The 22,232-nt window shown below is 43.6% G+C and overlaps 2 protein-coding genes across 3 annotated transcripts in view; one reads left to right on the top strand and one right to left on the bottom strand.

Moving 5' to 3' along the window:
* Positions 1 to 12,920, top strand: part of fn1a (fibronectin 1a) — a 70,987-nt gene extending 58,067 nt beyond the window's left edge. For both annotated transcript variants that reach the window (XM_082967243.1, XM_082967244.1), the window contains 9 exons: positions 1,264 to 1,455; positions 4,225 to 4,314; positions 4,846 to 7,016; positions 7,178 to 7,316; positions 8,063 to 8,227; positions 8,905 to 9,030; positions 9,302 to 9,408; positions 9,693 to 9,815; positions 10,132 to 12,920. In XM_082967243.1, the coding sequence (XP_082823369.1) occupies positions 1,264 to 1,455; positions 4,225 to 4,314; positions 4,846 to 7,016; positions 7,178 to 7,316; positions 8,063 to 8,227; positions 8,905 to 9,030; positions 9,302 to 9,408; positions 9,693 to 9,815; positions 10,132 to 10,200 (3,182 nt within the window). In that variant the 3' untranslated portion in view covers positions 10,201 to 12,920. The remainder of the gene's footprint in view (positions 1 to 1,263; positions 1,456 to 4,224; positions 4,315 to 4,845; positions 7,017 to 7,177; positions 7,317 to 8,062; positions 8,228 to 8,904; positions 9,031 to 9,301; positions 9,409 to 9,692; positions 9,816 to 10,131) is intronic.
* Positions 12,921 to 12,925: 5 nt separating this feature from the next.
* The window catches only part of cfap65 (cilia and flagella associated protein 65), a 56,490-nt gene continuing 47,183 nt past the window's right edge, over positions 12,926 to 22,232 (bottom strand). The window contains exons 30-33 of the mRNA XM_082966906.1: positions 20,007 to 20,298; positions 16,780 to 17,162; positions 14,784 to 14,918; positions 12,926 to 13,347 (exon numbers count right to left, since the gene is read on the bottom strand). Coding sequence (XP_082823032.1) covers positions 13,194 to 13,347; positions 14,784 to 14,918; positions 16,780 to 17,162; positions 20,007 to 20,298 — 964 coding nt within the window. The 3' untranslated portion in view covers positions 12,926 to 13,193. The remainder of the gene's footprint in view (positions 13,348 to 14,783; positions 14,919 to 16,779; positions 17,163 to 20,006; positions 20,299 to 22,232) is intronic.

The raw sequence follows: 22,232 nt of genomic DNA, 5'->3' as shown, positions 1-22,232 counted from the left end.
TCTCTCTCCACTACCCTTCCCTCTCCCTCTCTATACACTACCTCCCCCTCTCTCTCTCCACTACCGTCCCCTCTCTCTCTCTCTCCACTACCCTTCCCTCTCCCTCTCTCTATACACTACCTCCCTCTCTCTCTCCACTACCGTCCCCTCTCCCTCTCTCTATACACTACCTCCCTCTCCCTCTCTCTCCACTACCTCCCTCTCTCTCTCCACTACCGTCCCCTCTCCCTCTCTCTCTATGTTCATCAAGGACCAGACTTTGTTGTGTATCTCTTTATATTCATCTTACTAAGTATACTGATTTAAAATATAAACGCAACATGCAACAATTTAAAAGATTTTACCGAGTTACAGTTCATATGAGGAAATCAGTCAATTGAAATAATAATTAGGCCCTAATCTATGGATTTCACGACTGGGAATACAGATATGCTGGTCACAGATGCCTTAAAAAAAATATCACGGTATTTCTGTGCATTCAAATTGCCATCGATAAATTGCAATTGTGTTCGTTGTCCATAGCTTATGCCTGCCCGTACCATAACCCCACTGCCACCATGGGGCACTCTGTTCACAATGTTGACACCTCTCGCCCACATGACGCCATACACGTGGTCTGCGGTTGTGAGGCCTGTTGGACGTACTGCCAAATGTTCTAAAATTACTTTGGAGGCGGCTTATGGTAGAGAAATTAACATTTAAATTCTCATTTCTGGTGGACATTCCTGCAGTCAGCATGCCAATTGCACGCTTCCTCAACTTGAAACATCTGTGGCATTTTGTTGTGTGACAAAACTGCACATTTTAGAGTGGCCTTTTATTGTCCCCAGCACAAGGTGCACCTGTGTAATGATCATGCTGTTTAATCAGCTTCTTGATATGCCACACCTGTTAGGTGGATGAATTATCTTGGCAAAGGAGAAATGCTCACTAACAGGGATGTAAACACATTTGTGCCAAACATTTTAAGAGAAATAAGCTTTTTGTGCGTATGGAAAAATTCTGGGATGTTCTTATTTCATCTCATGAAACATGGGACCAACACTTTACATGTCGCGTTCATATTTTTGTTCAGTGTAGTTGCTTAAAGCTGTTAAGTGTTTCAGTTCTTTAATTACATTTATTAGGGTTATTTGACATGACATAAATCAACATTTCTGTAAATGTGGCAGATTTTAGCCGGTTCAGCCAGTGTATTTTTTTTTTTAACTGTTGTTTCTGTTCACAGAACTGACTGTCTCCCTGTCTGTTTCTCTCCTGCAGCTAAGCCTGTGGTGTCTCCCCCCACCAACATCCGGTTCACCTCCCTGACCCCTAGCAGCATCTCCTTTACCTGGGAGGGGTCCCGTAGCGCCGGGGTCACCGGGTATTACATCACCTACGAGGAGGCGGGGGGCATCCCCCGGGAACTCACCCCACGACCCACCGCTTCCCGCAGCCAAGCCATCATCACTGGTAGGGCTCTCCTCCTCTTTTAGATCCCAAAAAGCGAAACTTTAAGAATGGGAAGCGTAGAATTAGTGCACATAGAACCGACTCTACCGCTTATCAGACTTGCTTTCAATGAGAATGACATATCTATCACTCATATTTCTATGTGAATTTGGTGCGGGTCGGCCCACATAGCAACATACTGGACCTTTTTTGGTTTAGGTCTGAACCGAGTCGAATCAAGCTGAACTGGTCGGGTTACTGATCCCAGTGGCTGGGAAGTGTGATTTTTAAATAGAAAATACCAGAACAGTTTGGCTCAACATAATAGTTGTAATAAGGGTCGTCTAAAGGAGACCAAAATGCGGCGTTTGAAGTGCTCATATTTACTTCTAATGAAAACACTTTGCAAAATAGCAAAATGACCAACAACAGTCCCGTCAGGTACAAACAACGAAACGGAAAACAACCACCCACAAAACCCCATGAAAAACAGGCTGCCTAAGTATGGCTTCCAATCAGAGACAACGAAAAAAACACCCGCCTCTGATTGGAAACCATACCCGGCCACAACATAGAAAAATACAACATAGAACGACAATCTAGACAACCCACATAGAAAACAGAAAACTAAAAATACATAGACAAAAACACCCCCACTGTCACGCCCTGACCAATCTACTATGGGAAAATGACCTCATACTAAGGTCAGAACGTGACAATAGTGTGGAGAGTTCCGGTTGTTTTAGTAAACAAGGCTGACGCGCATGCAACCGTGGAGCCACACGGGCGAGGTCAGCTTAGATTCAATGGCTCTACAGTGCAACCATTTACTTGCAAATGCTGCTAAAATATTTTACTATGCGATCTGGAATTTGAATTTTATTTGTCAAATGTATTTATTTTTTGATTTAACCTTTTTTTTTAAATTTTTTATTTAACTAGGCAAGTCAGTTAAGAATAAATTCTTATTTACAATGACGGCCTACGAAAAAGGCCTCCTGCAGTGACGGGTGTAGTCTCTCAAAGCACTTCATGATGACAGAAGTGAGTGCTACGGGGCGGTAGTCATTAAGTTCAGTTACCTTTTGCCTTCTTGGGTACAGGAACAATGGTGGCCATCTTGGAGCATGTGGGGACAACAGACTAGGATAGGGAGAGATTGAATATGTCCGTAAACACACCAGCCAGCTGGTCTGCGCATGCTCTGAGGACACCGCTAGGGATGCTGTCTGGGCCGGCAGCCCTGCGAGGGTTAACACATTTAAATGTTTTACTCACGTCGGCCACGTAGAAGGAGGGCCCACAGTCCATGGTAGCGGGCCGAGTCGGTGGCACTGTATTATCCTCAAAGTGAAGAAGGTGTTTAGCATGTCCGGAAGCAAGACGTTGGTCTCGGCGACGTGGCTGGTTTTCCTTTTGTAGTTTGTGATTGTCTGTAGTCGCTGCCACATACGTCTCGTGTCTGAGCCATTGAATTGCGACTCCACTTGATCTCTATACTGATGTTTAGCTTGTTTGTTGGATTGCCTTGCGGAGTGAATAACTACACTGTTAATTTTCTGCCATATTACCAGTCACCTTGCCATTGTTAAATGCGGTGGTTCGCGCTTTCAGTTTCGCGGCGATGGGTTTAGGGTGGCGGCCGTGGCGATGACGGAGGCAAATTCTCTTGGGAGATAATATGGTCGGCATTTAATTGTGAGGTATTCTAGGTCGGGTGAACAAAAGGACTTAGAGTTCCTGTATGTTTCTAGATTTACACCATGAGTTGTTAATCATGAAACACCCCCCTCCGCCCTTCTGCTTGCCGGAGAGATATTTATTCCTGTCTGTGCGACAAACTATCCCGAGAGAGCCATGTTTCCGTGAAACAAAGTATGTTACAGGCCCCGATGTCTCTCTGGAAAGGAATCCTTGCTCTAAGCTCATCAACTTTATTATCCAAAGACTGAATATTAGCGAGTAATATACTCGTAAGCGGTGGGTGATTTGCGCGCCTCCTAAGTCGAACCATTAGGCCGCCTCGAGTGCCTCTCCTCCGCGAGAGACATGTTGGGGGTGGAGACATGTTGGCTGGGTGCGTTTAGGGTAATGGGATGGGTGGTTGGGGGTGGAGACATGCTGGCTGGGTGGGTTTAGGGGAATGTGATGGAGGTTGGGGGTGGAGACATGCTGGGGGGGTGTGATGGAGGTTGGGGGTGGAGACATGCTGGGGGGGTGTGGGAGGTTGGGGGTGGAGACATGCTGGGGGGGTGTGATGGAGGTTGGGGGTGGAGACATGCTGGGGGGGTGTGGGAGGTTGGGGGTGGAGCCATGCTGGCTGGGTGGGTTTAGGGGAATAGGATGGGTGGTTGAGGTGGAGACATGCTGGGGGGGGTGTGATGGAGGTTGGGGGTGGAGACATGCTGGGGGGGTGTGATGGAGGTTGGGGGTGGAGACATGCTGGCTGGGTGTGATGGAGGCTGGGATAGGGACGGACGGACGCTGGCCCACTTTTTGGTTTAGTTATTTTCCTGTTCATACTGAATGTATAATGTATTATTCAACTATGTATTTATGTAATAGTTTTTATTAATTGCAGTCTACTGGTACAGGTTTTATAAACATATCATTTGAAATGGACAACGTACCTGGACCCTGATTCCCCACATGGCTGCTTTCTTGTCATTGTTGTAGCTATCCGACCGTTCGACGTGCGCGTGCCGTTTTTCGTGACCTTGTCAGCTAACCTGTCTATTGTAACCTGCTTCTTTTATTAAGTCCCTCCCTCGCTCTCTGTTTCTTTTAAAGGTCTGAAACCAGGAACTGAATACGTCATCAAGATCGTCACCCTGCAGAATGCTCTGAGAAGCACTCCTCTAGTGGGCAAGGCTAGAACTCGTAAGTACAACAATCAACCTTCCCATCTGAACAACATTTATTTAACCAGGGGAAAAAGCCTTGAGGTCAGATACCTCTTTTCTGAATGGAACAAATGAGGATGAAGAAAAGTTATTACAAAACCAGTGAAACTCTGTGAATATGTGGCTGTTGTAACAATGGCTTTTTTTGCAGGCAAGCAATTAATACATACAGAGACAACACAAAATTGGCTCAGCTGCTTTAAGATAACGCTCTTGACCTTTTGAATATCTAAACTAAATGATTCAAAAGTTACGATGTGCACTAGTGGCAAGCTTTGCAGTTTGCAGGAGCTGCCCATTGAATCCAACAGGATAGACAAGAGGACTCTATCTGTAGTGTCCCAATCATTCCCCCTCCTGGTTGAACCTAGCTGCTGCTGCAGGAGCTCCTGCTGGTTGAACCCTAGCTGCTGCAGCAGCTCCTGCTGGTTGAACCTAGCTGCTGCTGCAGCTCCTCTCCGGTCTCTAACGCTCTGCTTGCTCTGCTCCTAACCCGTCTCTCTGCTAGAACTGGCATCCCAGCTCCCTGTGTCCCACCGGCCCAGCCTCGACATCTTGGATGTACCCGAGGACGAGGTTAACCCCAACTTCCCCACCGACCTCGACTTTAACCCCAGCAACCCTAGTTTCAACACCAACCCTAATGGAAACCCCAACTACCCCCCCAACACCAACCCCAACTATAACGGCAACCCAAATGGGAAACCCAACTTTAATGTGAACACGAACCCCAACCCTAACCCCAACTTTCCCCTCAACCCAAACGGCAACCCCGACCAGTTCAACCCCAATGGTGACCCCAACTTCCACGTGAACCCCAATCCTAACTTCCACTTCAACCCCAATGGGAACCCCAACACCAACCCCAATGGAAATTTCAACGTGAACCCCGACCAGTTCAACCCTAACAGCAACCCCAACACCAATCCTAACCCCAACTTTCCCCTCAACCCCAACACCAACCCTAATGGGAACCCCAACCAGTTTAACCCCAATGGTAACCCCAACTTCCACGTGAACCCCAACCCTAACTTTAACTTCAACCCCAATGGGAATCCCAACACCAACCCCAGTCAGTTCAACCCCAATGGGAACTTCAATGTGAACCCCAACCACCCCCTCAACCCTAATGGCAACCCCAACCAGTTCAACCCTAACACCAATCCTAACCCTAACTTTCCCCTCAACCCCAACAGCAATGCCAACACCAACCCTAATGGGAACCCCAACTTCTATGGCAGTGCCAACCATAACCCAATTTTTAACTCCAACCCTAACTTCAACCCCAATCCCAACCTCCCCCTCAACCCTAGCGGAAACCCCAACCCTAATGGCAACCCCAACTATAACTTCAACCCCAATCCCAACCTTCCCCTCAACCCTAGCGGGAACCCCAATACTAACCCCAACACCAACCCAAACGGGAACACCAACCCCAACTTCAACCCTAACAGAAACCCCAACACCAACCCTAATGGAAACCCCAACACCAACCCTAATCCCAACTTCAACCCTAACTTCAACCCCAACACCAACCCTAACCCCAACTTCAACACCAACCCTAACGGAAACCCCAACACCAACCCAAACCCCAACTTCAACACCAACCCTAACGGAAACCCCAACACCAACCCAAACGGGAACACCAACCCCAACTTCAACCCTAACAGAAACCCCAACACCAACCCTAACTTCAACACCAACCCTAACGGAAACCCCAACACCAACCCCAACTTCAACACCAACCCTAACGGAAACCCCAACACCAACCCTAACGGAAATCCCAACACCAACCCTAACGGAAATCCCAACACCAACCCTAACGGAAACCCCAACACCAACCCTAACGGAAACCCCAACACCAACCCTAACGGAAATCCCAACACCAACCCTAACAGAAACCCCAACACCAACCCTAACGGAAGCCCCAACACCAACCCTAACGGAAGCCCCAACACCAACCCCAACACCAACCCCAACTTCAACACCAACCCTAACGGAAACCCCAACACCAACCCTAACTTCAACACCAACCCTAACGGAAACCCCAACACCAACCCCAACTTCAACACCAACCCTAACGGAAACCCCAACACCAACCCTAACGGAAATCCCAACACCAACCCCAACTTCAACACCAACCCTAACGGAAACCCCAACACCAACCCCAACTTCAACACCAACCCTAACGGAAACCCCAACCCCAACTTCAACACCAACACCAACTCTAACCCCAACTTCAACACCAACTTGAACCCCAACTTTCCCCTCAACCCCAACTTGAACCCCAGCCCCAACTTCAACGAGAACCACGTCCAGCTGGTGGGGACTAACGGCCAGGACACGCTGGGCCAGCAGGGCCAGCACATCTACACAGAGTACCAGAACCTGGGCCCCAACCCCAACGGCAGGGACAACCAGGGCCCAGCTATCCACCACCGTGAACCCCTGGTCTACATCCCCGTCCCAGGCCCCGATGGCCAGAGAGTGCCCCTGGTCCGGGTGAGCGAGGGTCCGTTATCGGGTCTTCCGTTTGGGTTCCCTGAAAATGAGACCGGGTTTGGGGTGCCGCAGGAGGCCCAGACACACACAACCATCTCATGGCAGGGTGTTCCCCAGAGCTCAGAGTACATGGTATCCTGTAGCCCAATCACCAACCTCGAAGAGAAGATGTTCCAGGTGAGAATACTACACACAAAATACCTGTATTCAGATGAACTGTACCAAGGTGTACTAGCGTATCTGTAGTTCTCTTTACAACATACACGGTGTCAAAAGTGAATGATTCTCACACCACAGGTATTGCTATTCCCCTTAAACAATCTCCATCTCTCTACCAGATGCGATTACCAGGCACTTCTACCAGTGCCACTCTGATCGGGTTGACGTCAGGAGCCTCCTATAACGTCATTGTGGAGGCCATGAGAGGGCAGGGCAGGGAGAAGGTCCTGGAGGAGATAGTCACCGCTGGCAACGCTGGTAGGACTACATTATCCATAATCTCACGGACATGCTACACTCTCTCCAGTACCCTGTGGTGGTGTGCCGTGGAATAACTATGAATAACATTAGACTTTTCAATAAATACTTTTTCATGAGTTATGTGTTGTTGTCCAGCGTCCTTCTAATGTATTGTTTTGAAGCTGGTGATCAGTTCTTTAGTATTTGGTGATCAGTTCTTTAGTATTTAGTGATCAGTTCTTTAGTATTTGGTGATCAATTCTTTAGTATTTGGTGATCAGTTCTTTAGTATTTGGTGATCAGTTCTTTAGTATTTGGTGATCAGTTCTTTAGTATTTGGTGATCAGTTCTTTAGTATTTAGTGATCAGTTCTTTAGTATTTGGTGATCAGTTCTTTAGTATTTGGTGATCAGTTCTTTAGTATTTAGTGATCAGTTCTTTAGTATTTGGTGATCAGTTCTTTAGTATTTGGTGATCAGTTCTTTAGTATTTGGTGATCAGTTCTTTAGTATTTGGTGATCAGTTCTTTAGTATTTGGTGATCAGTTCTTTAGTTTTTGGTGATCAGTTCTTTAGTATTTGGTGATCAGTTCTTTAGTATTTGGTGATCAGTTCTTTAGTATTTGGTGATCAGTTCTTTAGTTTTTGGTGATCAGTTCTTTAGTTTTTGGTGAAATCACATCTGTTGATAAATAGTTTGCTTTGTCCATCTGTTTGTTGTTTTATTATTTGTTAACATGTTTTGTCCCTTCTCTCTCCCTGTAGTTCCAGGAGACCACCTCCCCTCCAACAGAGACGTGTGCTATGACACGTTCACAGCCACCTACCATGATGTGGGTTCAGAGTGGGAGCGTATGTCAGAGACAGGCTTTAAGCTGTGGTGCAGGTGTCTGGGGCTGGGCAGTGGCCATTTCAGATGTGATTCATCCAGTGAGTGACTCTAACCCATCCCATAATGTTTCTAATACAAAACTCCCTTATATCGTACCTTAGCATGGGCAGACCTGACTAGATTACCAAAATGAAGAGAAAAAAAATACTAAATTGTACAGTTACGGTATTTATTTTCTCTCATTTTATAGTATTTGTTAAAATGACTAAATCAATCGAAGCAGAACTTAAATTAAAGCATTCTTAAAGCACATTTTATTCTGGGATAAAATGATTTGATAGAAAGGCTAAGGTCTGTCCATGCTAGTCCCTGCAGCATGTTGTTCTACTGTAGTAAAACATGCCACTGGCAGGGATAGAGCTTGTTATGTCTGGGGTTTGTATTGTCAGTCCATAACCAGATGATACCAAACCGTGAGACATCATGCCATCATCATCATGTCTGAATGCTAAAGGTCATGGGTCAAATGACTGATGTTTTGTGTGAATGAGGGATGAATTGTCCAATTGGTCTCAGTGAAGCTCAGAATGTTTGGGTCCAATCAGACACCTTTCTCCACCAGAGTGGGAGGAGTCGAGGAGACATGGCCATCTGTCCCCCCCCCCCAAAAAAAAACTTATTTTGGATTAATTTCACTAGTATTATCTCCCCTCTCCCTCCCCCCGTCCTCTCTCCTACTTCCCCTATTCCCCTCTTCACCTTCTCCCTCCTACAGAGTGGTGTCATGACAGCGGGAACAACTACCGCATAGGAGAGAAGTGGGATCGCCACGCTGAGAACGGTCACATGATGAGCTGTACCTGTTTGGGAAACGGGAAGGGAGAGTTCAAGTGCGAGCCACGTAAGTACCCGGACGCTACTAGCTTAGAGATCAATTAACGGCTGACAAGTTGTTTTAATTCACACCAGCGTGTACCAAGTCCACGGATCCTTTTAATACTGCTGAGCTGTTCTGGTACACCATAGTTTCTGTCCAGAACAATGTGAAAAGAAAATATCCAATCCACAGTAAAAGTTCAGGTCGCTACGATAATGGGACGAGGGCAAGAGAATTACCGGAGACCTACTGTACGTGCACGTTGTTATGGTGAATGATCTATTTGTTTCTACAGATGAGTCGACGTGTTATGACGAGGGTAAGATGTACCAGGTGGGAAACCAGTGGCAGAAGGAATACCTGGGAGCTATCTGTACCTGCACCTGTTACGGAGGACAGCAGGTAAGACCCCCCTCAACTCCATACTGTGGAGCACAGGATGTTGTGGTGTAGTACACAGGAAGTAAAACAAAAAGCACAAATAAGGGGAGTCTAGACTAAGCAAGAGAAAGTTGTGAATGTGTGGTAAACTGGATGCAGTATGCACCATGTGGTGGACCATCAAAGTGAAATTGAATTCTACAGGTGAGGACTGAATGTTAATGACACAACAGATGTACGAGACTGTCAGTGGTCTCGCTGTTTTGTGTTCTATGTGGTGAATGGTGTGCGTGTCCTGTCCTCAGGGCTGGCGCTGTGAGAACTGCAGAAGACCAGGAACTCAGACTGAGGTAGATGTGGATCTGCTACAGCCTCAAATACACCAAGACGCATTCGACCGCTACAGGGAGAACGCCCTGAAGAAACTGGTAGGTGTTCCCAGGCCTCTCAGGCATAGAGATACACTATTATACAGTTTCCCTGACCAAGATGGCCGACCGGTAGTTACGTTAAAGGTTTGCCAGTGACCTTTCTAGTGTTTTTATTTAATTCTGTGCTCCTAGGATTCTAAAGACTGACCTTTAATCCTGCCACTTACTGGCCCATAATAACATTGACACAAATGTCTTTGTGACCTCTCGTATGTCAATAGAGCTCAGCTGTATATCATACATTTCCTTATTGACTATCATGCTAACATGTACTTTAAATGAACTCAACGTTTCCTTTCTGTCTTCCTGACAGAACATCCAGTGCCCTATAGAGTGTCTGAGACCAGAGCTCCTAGCAGACGTACAGCAACCCTCCGAGTAAAGGAGAGGAGAACAACATCCTCTTCCTCCTCCTCCTCCTCCTCAGACTCTACTCACATACAGGGCCTTCAGAAAGTATTCCTATCCCTGGACTTATTCCACAATTTGTTGTTACAAGCCTGAATTCAAAATGGATTAAATAGATTTTAATGAAAGTGAAAATGTTTTTAGAAATTTTTGCAAATATATATTGAAAATGAAATGCATAAATATCTAATTTATTTATGTATTCACATCCCTGAGTCAATACTTTGTAGAAGGACCTTTCTGTGTAAGTCTCTTAGAGCTGAAATTCACTACTAGATTGAGTGACCTTACAGACACTTGTGTGGGGTAAAGAGATGGTGTAGTCATTAAAAAAAAATCATGTTAACCACTTATCGAACACAGAATGAGTCCATGCAACTTATTATGCAATTTGTCAAGCACATTTTTCCTCCCGAACTTTAGGCTTGCCATTACAAAGGGGTTGAATATATTGACTCAATACATTTAAACTTTTAACATTTTATTACTTTACAAAATGTTCTACAAAACAATATTCCATTTTGACATTATGGGGTATTGTGTGTAAATCATTGACGCATAATTTCAATTTAATCCATATTTAAAAAAAAAAAAATCAGGTTGAAACATAACAAAATGTGGGAAAAAAGTCAAGGTGTGCGAATACTTTCTGAAAGGCACTATATCTGTGCCTTACACAAGAGTTATAAAACCTAGAGTGCACTAGGGTCAGTCTCACGAAAGACTGCTAGCATGCACCATTTTTTATTTTATTTTTTTAAGTAGTCAACTTGGTGAGACTTCCTATGTGTTGCCCATAGAAATATAATTCCTATTGAATTCTTATAGACTTGTATTTTTATGGCGATGTCTTCCCATGCTGTCACAGAAGTACTCTGTGGAACATATTACTGTAGGAAGTGTTAACTGCGTGGTGCCTTCCTGTTCCTGTCCTTCACTAACCTTAAATCAGTGGTGTGACCAATAACCACCATCCTGCTGCTTCTCCACATTGCCACTCCTTTCTATAGCGTCACTTCAAAATACCCACAAGGCAAAGAAAGGGTCTTTTTATATTTTAATGTTTGGTTCCGTTGTCCTACCTAGTCTTTCGAGACATTTCAATGAAAAGAGAAAATGGAAAATCTGTACAGAGGTCCTAAAGCCGTTCAGTATTTCTCCTGTAGCCTACTCTGTTTCTACCCTGTGCTGTTCCCATTCCTCCTGCAGCCTACTCTGTTTCTACCCTGTGCTGTTCCCATTCCTCCTGCAGCCTACTCTGTTTCTACTATGTGCTGTTCCCATTCCTCCTGCAGCCTACTCTGTTTCTACTATGTGCTGTTCCCATTTCTCCTGTAGCCTACTCTGTTTCTACTATGTGCTGTTCCCATTTCTCCTGTAGCCTACTCTGTTTCTACTATGTGCTGTTCCCATTCCTCCTGCAGCCTACTCTGTTTCTACTATGTGCTGTTCCCATTCCTCCTGCAGCCTACTCTGTTTCTACTATGTGCTGTTCCCATTCCTCCTGTAGCCTACCCTGTTTCTACTATGTGCTGTTCCCATTCCTCCTGCAGCCTACTCTGTTTCTACTATGTGCTGTTCCCATTCCTCCTGTAGCCTACCCTGTTTCTACTATGTGCTGTTCCCATTCCTCCTGTAGCCTAATCTGTTTCTACTCTGTGCTGCCCGGACCAGAGCTTTCTCTCTCTGATGTGAGATTTTACCCCAGAGAAACATTCAGAAGTTTACAATGGGAAAACTCTGACGGCATCGTGAGTTATCTGGAATGGAGAATATTTCCAACCTATCCCATCGTAGGTCAAATGGTTCTACAGAGAGTTAAGATCAGTGTTTTGAAGTATAACCCTAATTCCCTATATAGTGTACCACTTTTGGATACAGAGGTCTCACATGAGAACCTTATCTTCATGTATTTAAAATCTCTCTGGAGACTTCAACTACCAGTCAAAAAATAAAATACATTCCTTTTTAAAACCAAGCACGGTCTTTAATGCAGTGGTATTCAAAGTCGTGGTCTGAGTGGGGTCGCCAAAATGTTTTACATATATATATATATATATATATATATATATATAAAAAAAATTAAGAACCAAAAATTAAGAGTACAGATTATTGTATGGGACATTATACAAACATTTTAGAGAAATAATTTGAAAAATAAAATTTTGAATAAATGTATTTATTGGTTTCTTTTCATTTTGAGAAGACGTTTATGTAAAAATCGAAATTTGCAGATAATTTTTTTTTTTTTTAAGGTTGTCATTAGATTTGGGGTGGGATCGTAAAGAAATTTGGTCCCCAGAAATTCTATCGGGGGGGGGGGGGATGGGGTCCCCGCTGAATACCACTGCTTTAATGCAAGAGTTGTATCACAGAGGTACACTGCAAGTGGGTGTTCATTCAATGTTCAGAATTGTATCTGTTGTTTTCATGTACTTCTGCCATTTTGTGGACGGAAGCTCTAAGATGGCTGCCAGTTGAGTTGCATTGTTTTATACCGATCTCAACTGCTGTTTTTAATTTTCACACAAAAAAAAAATGTGTTTTTATTTATCCCTTTTATCCAAGCATTTTTTTTTAATGCTATTTGGGGTGCACACGTTTTGTTAAAAAAAAAAATGTTTATTGTAGGTGCCAAAGTCTTAACTACTGTGGACTGAATTCCTTTTTAATAAACAAAAAATGTTTTTGGAATGGTCTGTTTTCAATGTTTGAGTTTATTATAAAAGGCTAGAAATAGTGAAGTGAAACTGTCCAGCGCTTCACAGAGATACTATCAGGTAAATGAAGGTGTGAAAGTACTAAACACATTGTAGATCAGGGCATCGAGACGTGAATCGCTATTTAAAATGGTCAAATCAACTTTCATTGAACTTTTCATTTTTTTTCATTTTTTTTTCAAGTTATTTATTGGGTATGAAGTAATGTTGAGGCATTGTGTGGAGTAAAACACTGGTTAGGTCCATGTTAGGTTAGGTCCAGGTTGGCCAGTAGTGCAGAGGGTGGTAGGTGGGGGCCAGGGCTGAAGCTGAGACCCAGAGGAGGAGCCCCCCTGGTCTCTCTGCTCCTGTCTGGGTCAGTGGCCCCTCGAGACAGCCTCCTGGAACCACAGCTGTTCCTCCTAGATAAGACGAAACAGAGCAGTCTGTAGGCAGGTTTCCATCGATCCAGGTTTATTTGACAAAAGCAGTCTGCAAAAATACAAAAATCCTAACATTGTGTAATGGAAATGGCAGATATAGGAGACATTTTTGACAGGTGGATTTTTTTTTCTTTTGTCAAACTTTCTTTATTGAGACATGATGGTGGAAATAGTTTTGACTAAATGATCATTGCCGAATACTTTTGAAGGTACGCGGGTGGGCACGTGATGTCATCACGCATCTATAAGCTTCACGCCACATTAACGTCTAAATGCCCACTGCTTGAACGAAAAACTGTTTCTTTCCTGGACAAGAATTGTCCCGACTTTCAAGAATGCATGAATTGCTTCGGCCCTGCTTTTTCTGGCAATTACATTTCAGATCTACAGCAGTGCAAGTTTCACCATGGCAGTACGTTTACATTTTAGTCATTTAGCAGACGCTCTTATCCAGAGCGACTTACAGTAGTGAATTCATACATTTCATTTCATGCATTTAAAAAAATATATATATTGTACTGGGCCCCCGTGGGAAATCGAACCCACAACCCTGGCGTTGCACACACCATGCTGGCGTTGCAAACACCATGCTCTACCAACTGAGCCACAGGGAACTACTGAGCCACAGGGAAGGCCTGTGGAACATGGCAAATATTGGTTCATTTTGTCATTCTCTCCTTTTCACAGGTAACCTGATACATTAAACAGATGTGTGGGATGTCATACAGGCTGTAGGCTGTCTCCAATTTATTAAATGTGCAATTTGGCTAGATGGGTGATTGGAAACTATTGACCCACTACATTTATATGACACAGCAGGTGTTTGTTGTTGTTTGGTGTGACGTCATTACGTCCAACTGTTTGTTGCTATCGACTCACCCTAGCAGGCAACTGTCGCATCTATATTCTACGCGAATTTAACCTTTTATTTAACTAGGCAAGTCAATTAAGAACAAATTCTTTATTTACAATGACGGCCAAACCCGTCGCCCTATGGGACTCCAAATCACGGCCGGTTGTGTTACAGCCTGGATTCGAACCAGGGTGACTGTAGTGACGCTTCTAGCACAGGAGATGCAGTGCCTTAGACCGCTGCGCCACTCGGGATACCAACGTCGACAAGAATTCACTGGATAAATGAATGGAAACATAGCTAATTACTATATCCATCAACGAGTGATAAGTCATGGTTTAACGTTATTGATAATGGTTGAAAATGATTGTGATCAATAAAAATGTGTAATCTGTGGAGTCTGGACTAATGAACATGCTTGATAGATCAACTCTCCGTAGAAAATCGGTTTATGATCATTGTACAAGCTGGAGGGGGTGTGGGTCTGACCATAGGAGTTGACAAGCCCACACAAACAGATCTGAGAACAGGCTATTCTGGCATCCAGGAGGTTCTGACAGACCTGGCAGAGACAGGAGGAAGGGCGATGATTCGTGGCCTGGCTGTAAGGACCAGCTCTCCCAGGAAGGCCTCCACAATCAGGTTCTGTAAGGTGTTGAGGAGAACCTCCTCTGTCACGTCACAGAACTCTGGCAACCTGGGAGGAAAAAGAGGTGGAGGAGGGGAAGAGAAGAGGGAAAGAGGAGAGGGAAAGAGGAAAGGAGGAAGGAGGGGAAGAGGAGAGGAAGAGGAGAGGGAGGAGGGGAAGAGGAGAGGGAAGAGAGGAAGGAGAGGAAGAGGAGAGGGAGGAGGGGAAGAGGAGAGGGAAGAGAGGAAGGAGAAGAAGAGGAGAGGGAGGAGGGGAAGAGGAGAGGGAAGAGAGGAAGGAGAGGAAGAGGAGAGGGAGGAGGGGAAGAGGAGAGGGAAGAGAGGAAGGAGAGGAAGAGGAGAGGGAGGAGGGGTAGCAGAAGTGAACACAGAGGTTACCAAAAAAACAGTCCCTTAATCCACATTAATTCAATGGGTACAACATTCAAAACGTGTTCATTACCTTATAATATGGTATCTGATATTTCTACCCTTAACAGTCAATCTGTAAAAGGTTTGGTCATATATTTGTTTGAAGTATTTCCTGTATAGACTGCCACTAAATCGTCCATAACTGGTCACCTAAAGCCCTGCCCCACGTACAGCTGAAGTCATAAATTGACATACACCTTAGCCAAATACATTTAAACTCAGTTTTTCAAAATTACTGACATTTAATCCTAGTAAAAAATTAGGATTGAGGTCAGGACTTTTTGATGGCCACTCCAATACCTTGACTTTATTGTCCTTAAGCCATTTTGCCACAACTTGGAAGTATGCTTGGGGTCATTGTTCATTTGGAAGACCCATTTGTGACCAAGCTTTAACTTCCTGACTGATGTCTTGAGATGTTGCTTCAATATATCCACATAATTTTCCTTCCTCATGATGCCATCTATTTTGTGAAGTGCACCAGTCCCTCCTGCAGCAAAGCACCCCCACAACATGATGCTGCCACCCCCGTGCTTCACGGTTGGGATGGTGTTCTTCAGCTTGCAAGCCTCCCCCTTTTTCCTCCAAATATAACGATGGTCATTATGGCCAAACAGTTCTATTTTTGTTTCATCAGACCAGAGGACATTTCTCCATAAGTACGATCTTTCTCCCCATGTGCATTTACAAACCGTAGTCTGGCTTTTTTATGGCGGTTTTGGAGCAGTGGCTTCTTCCTTGCTGAGCGGCCTTTCAGGTTATGTCGATATAGGACTTGTTTTACTGTGGATATAGATACTTTGTAACTGTTTCCTCCAGCATCTTCACAAGGTCCTTTGCTGTTGTTCTGGGACTGATTTGCACTTTTCACACCAAAGTATGTTCATCTCTAGGAGACAGAACGCGTCTCCTTCCTGAGCGGTATGACGGCTGCGTGGTCCCATGGTGTTAATACTTGCGTACTATTGTTTGTACAGATGAACGTGGTACTTTCAGGCGTTTGGAAATTACTCCCAAGGATGAACCAGACTTGTGGAGGTCTACAATTTTTTATCTGAGGTCTTGGCTGATTTCTTTTGATTTTCCCATGATGTCAAGCAAAGAGGCACTGAGTTTGAAGGTAGGCCTTGAAATACATCCACAGGTACACCACCAATTGACTCAAATTATGTCAATTAGCCTATCAGAAGCTTCTAAAGCCATGACATAATTTTCTGGAATTTTCCAAGCTGTTTAAAGGCACAGTCAACGTAGTGTATGTAAACTTCTGACCGACTGGAATTGTGATACAGTGAATTATAAGTCAAATAATCTGTCTGTAAACAATTGTTGGAAAAATTACTTGTGTCATGCACAAAGTAGATGTCCTAACCGACTTGCAGAAACTATAGTTAACAAGAAATTTGAATAGTGGTTGAAAAATGAGTTTTAATGACTCCAACCTAAGTGTATGTAAACATCCGACTTCAACTGTATGTCGCCTCACCCACCCAGCTCACCTGCGGATGGTCTCCTGAATGCTGAACTGATGCTCTCGCTTCACTGTTGGCTTCGGGGTCTGTGGCTGTTGCTTTGTTACCTCTGTTACCCCAGCACTGTACAGACTGCCCCCCATGAGGAGCTGAGGAGTAGGGGGGTAAGGTGGATGGGCCTCCCTGGTCCCAGGATAGGGCATGGAGGTACCAGGATAGGGCGAAGCAGCCCCAGGGAGAGGTGTGGTAGGGGAGTAAGCAGTCTGTCTCAGCTGGGTGAAGTAAGGCACGGGTTCAGCCACACCGTTCACCAGAGAGTGGTGGAAGCGAGGGTCGTCCAGGAGGCTCCTATAGGGAACAGTGATGGAAGATACAGCGATACACCAACTCCATGGTGCACAGTGGACAGGCTAGAAGCGCCACTGAGTCTCTCAGGGCCTCTCTTACAGCAACATGGTGACGAACTAAGGAACTAAGCATCTCACCTTTTATCTAACACTTTAGATGCTGCCTACTAGCCACACAGCACTGAACCTGAATATAGAGGAGAGTTACTGAACCTGAATATAGAGGAGAGTTGCTGTACCTGAATATAGAGGAGAGTTACTGTACCTGAATATAGAGGAGAGTTACTGTACCTGAAAATAGAGGAGAGTTACTGTACCTGAATATAGAGGTGAGTTACTGTACCTGAATATAGAGGAGAGTTACTGTACCTGAATATAGAGGAGAGTTACTGTACCTGAATATAGAGGAGAGGAGAGTTACTGTACCTGAATATAGAGGAGAGGAGAGTTACTGTACCTGAATATAGAGGTGAGTTACTGTACCTGAATATAGAGGTAAGTTACTGTACCTGAATATAGAGGTGAGTTACTGTACCTGAATATAGAGGAGAGTTACTGTACCTGAATATAGAGGAGAGTTACTGTACCTGAATATAGAGGAGAGTTACTGTACCTGAATATAGAGGAGAGTTACTGTACCTGAAAATAGAGGAGAGTTACTGTACCTGAATATAGAGGAGAGTTACTGTACCTGAATATAGAGGAGAGGAGAGTTACTGTACCTGAATATAGAGGAGAGGAGAGTTACTGTACCTGAATATAGAGGAGAGTTACTGTACCTGAAAATAGAGGAGAGTTACTGTACCTGAATATAGAGGAGAGTTACTGTACCTGAATATAGAGGAGAGTTACTGTACCTGAATATAGAGGAGAGGAGAGTTACTGTACCTGAATATAGAGGAGAGTTACTGTACCTGAATATAGAGGTGAGTTACTGTACCTGAATATAGAGGAGAGGAGAGTTACTGTACCTGAATATAGAGGAGAGTTACTGTACCTAAATATAGAGGAGAGGAGAGTTACTGTACCTGAATATAGAGGAGAGTTACTGTACCTGAATATAGAGGAGAGTTACTGTACCTGAATATAGAGGAGAGTTACTGTACCTGAATATAGAGGAGAGTTTCTGAACCTGAATATAGAGGAGAGTTACTGTACCTGAATATAGAGGAGAGGAGAGTTACTGTACCTGAATATAGAGGTGAGTTATTGTACCTGAATATAGAGGAGAGTTACTGTACCTGAATATGGAGGAGAGTTACTGTACCTGAATATAGAGGAGAGGAGAGTTACTGTACCTGAATATAGAGGTGAGTTATTGTACCTGAATATAGAGGAGAGTTACTGTACCTGAATATAGAGGAGAGTTACTGTACCTGAATATAGAGGTGAGTTACTGTACCTGAATATAGAGGAGAGGAGAGTTACTGTACCTGAATATAGAGGAGAGTTACTGTACCTGAATATAGAGGAGAGGAGAGTTACTGTACCTGAATATAGAGGAGAGGAGAGTTACTGTACCTGAATATAGAGGAGAGTTACTGTACCTGAATATAGAGGAGAGGAGAGTTACTGTACCTGAATATAGAGGTGAGTTACTGTACCTGAATATAGAGGAGAGTTACTGTACCTGAATATAGAGGAGAGTTACTGTACCTGAATATAGAGGAGAGGAGAGTTACTGTACCTGAATATAGAGGTGAGTTATTGTACCTGAATATAGAGGAGAGTTACTGTACCTGAATATGGAGGAGAGTTACTGTACCTGAATATAGAGGAGAGGAGAGTTACTGTACCTGAATATAGAGGTGAGTTATTGTACCTGAATATAGAGGAGAGTTACTGTACCTGAATATAGAGGAGAGTTACTGTACCTGAATATAGAGGTGAGTTACTGTACCTGAATATAGAGGAGAGGAGAGTTACTGTACCTGAATATAGAGGAGAGGAGAGTTACTGTACCTGAATATAGAGGAGAGGAGAGTTACTGTACCTGAATATAGAGGAGAGTTACTGTACCTGAATATAGAGGAGAGGAGAGTTACTGTACCTGAATATAGAGGTGAGTTACTGTACCTGAATATAGAGGAGAGTTACTGTACCTGAATATAGAGGAGAGTTACTGTACCTGAATATAGAGGAGAGGAGAGTTACTGTACCTGAATATAGAGGAGAGTTATTGTACCTGAATATAGAGGAGAGTTACTGTTCCTGAATATAGAGGAGAGTTATTGTACCTGAATATAGAGGTGAGTTACTGTACCTGAATATAGAGGAGAGTTATTGTACCTGAATATAGAGGAGAGTTATTGTACCTGAATATAGAGGAGAGTTACTGTACCTGAATATAGAGGAGAGTTACTGTACCTGAATATAGAGGAGAGTTACTGTACCTGAATATAGAGGAGAGATACTGTACCTGAATATAGAGGTGAGTTACTGTACCTGAATATAGAGGAGAGTTACTGTACCTGAATATAGAGGAGAGTTACTGTACCTGAATATAGAGGAGAGGAGAGTTACTGTACCTGAATATAGAGGTGAGTTACTGTACCTGAATATAGAGGAGAGTTACTGTACCTGAATATAGAGGTGAGTTACTGTACCTGAATATAGAGGAGAGTTACTGTACCTGAATATAGAGGAGAGGAGAGTTACTGTACCTAAATATAGAGGAGAGGAGAGTTACTGTACCTGAATATAGAGGAGAGTTACTGTACCTGAATATAGAGGAGAGTTACTGTACCTGAATAAAGAGGAGAGTTACTGTACCTGAATATAGAGGAGAGGAGAGTTACTGTACCTGAATATAGAGGAGAGTTACTGTACCTGAATAAAGAGGAGAGTTACTGTACCTGAATATAGAGGTGAGTTATTGTACCTGAATATAGAGGTGAGTTACTGTACCTGAATATAGAGGAGAGTTACTGTACCTGAATATAGAGGAGAGTTACTGTACCTGAATATAGAGGAGAGGAGAGTTACTGTACCTGAATATAGAGGAGAGTTACTGTACCTGAATATAGAGGAGAGGAGAGTTACTGTACCTGAATATAGAGGTGAGTTACTGTACCTGAATATAGAGGTGAGCGTGTGGGTAATGATGTCTCTCTCTGGTCCGTGGCTGAGAGGGGGCATGTCTACAGATGGAGGTCTGCTCTGACGGGATTCACAACGGGTCACATTGGGCCGGGCCGACCTGGAAGACAGGAGAATATCTCAGTTAAACATGACTATAGATACAGTAACCCTCCCAGTAAAACACGACTATAGATACAGTAACCCTCCCAGTAAAACACGACTATAGATACAGTAAAACACGACTATAGATGCAGTAACCCTCCCAGTAAAACACGACTATAGATACAGTAACCCTCCCAGTAAAACACGACTATAGATACAGTAAAACACGACTATAGATACAGTAACCCTCCCAGTAAAACACGACTATAGATACAGTAAAACACGACTATAGATACAGTAACCCTCCCAGTAAAACACGACTATAGATACAGTAAAACACGACTATAGATACAGTAACCCTCCCAGTAAAACAAGACTATAGATACAGTAACCCTCCCAGTAAAACACGACTATAGATACAGTAACCCTCCCAGTAAAACACGACTATAGATACAGTAAAACACGACTATAGATACAGTAACCCTCCCAGTAAAACACGACTATAGATACAGTAAAACACGACTATAGATACAGTAACCCTCCCAGTAAAACACGACTATAGATACAGTAACCCTCCCAGTTAAACACGACTATAGATACAGTAAAACACGACTATAGATACAGTAACCCTCCCAGTAAAACACGACTATAGATACAGTAACCCTCCCAGTTAAACACGACTATAGATACAGTAAAACACGACTATAGATGCAGTAACCCTCCCAGTAAAACACGACTATAGATACAGTAACCCTCCCAGTAAAACACGACTATAGATACAGTAACCCTCCCAGTAAAACACGACTATAGATACAGTAAAACACGACTATAGATACAGTAACCCTCCCAGTAAAACACGACTATAGATACAGTAACCCTCCCAGTAAAACACGACTATAGATACAGTAACCCTCCCAGTAAAACACGACTATAGATACAGTAACCCTCCCAGTAAAACACGACTATAGATACAGTAAAACACGACTATAGATACAGTAACCCTCCCAGTAAAACACGACTATAGATACAGTTAAACACGACTATAGATACAGTAACCCTCCCAGTAAAACACGACTATAGATACAGTAAAACACGACTATAGATACAGTAACCCTCCCAGTAAAACACGACTATAGATACAGTAAAACACGACTATAGATACAGTAAAACACGACTATAGATACAGTAACCCTCCCAGTAAAACACGACTATAGATACAGTAACCCTCCCAGTTAAACACGACTATAGATACAGTAACCCTCCCAGTAAAACACGACTATAGATACAGTAAAACACGACTATAGATACAGTAACCCTCCCAGTAAAACACGACTATAGATACAGTAACCCTCCCAGTTAAACACGACTATAGATACAGTAACCCTCCCAGTAAAACACGACTATAGATACAGTAAAACACGACTATAGATACAGTAACCCTCCCAGTAAAACACGACTATAGATACAGTAACCCTCCCAGTAAAACACGACTATAGATACAGTAAAACACGACTATAGATACAGTAAAACACGACTATAGATACAGTAACCCTCCCAGTAAAACACGACTATAGATACAGTAACCCTCCCAGTAAAACACGACTATAGATACAGTAACCCTCCCAGTTAAACACGACTATAGATACAGTAAAACACGACTATAGATACAGTAACCCTCCCAGTAAAACACGACTATAGATACAGTAACCCTCCCAGTAAAACATGACTATAGATACAGTAACCCTCCCAGTAAAACACGACTATAGATACAGTAAAACACGACTATAGATACAGTAACCCTCCCAGTAAAACACGACTATAGATACAGTAACCCTCCCAGTAAAACACGACTATAGATACAGTAACCCTCCCAGTAAAACACGACTATAGATACAGTAAAACACGACTATAGATACAGTAAAACACGACTATAGATACAGTAACCCTCCC

The sequence above is a fragment of the Salmo salar genome, chromosome 21, assembly GCF_965601325.2.
Source record: "Salmo salar chromosome 21, fSalSal1, whole genome shotgun sequence".
Taxonomy (NCBI): Eukaryota; Metazoa; Chordata; class Actinopteri; order Salmoniformes; family Salmonidae; genus Salmo; species Salmo salar.
This window is presented reverse-complemented; position numbering and strand designations above follow the sequence as displayed.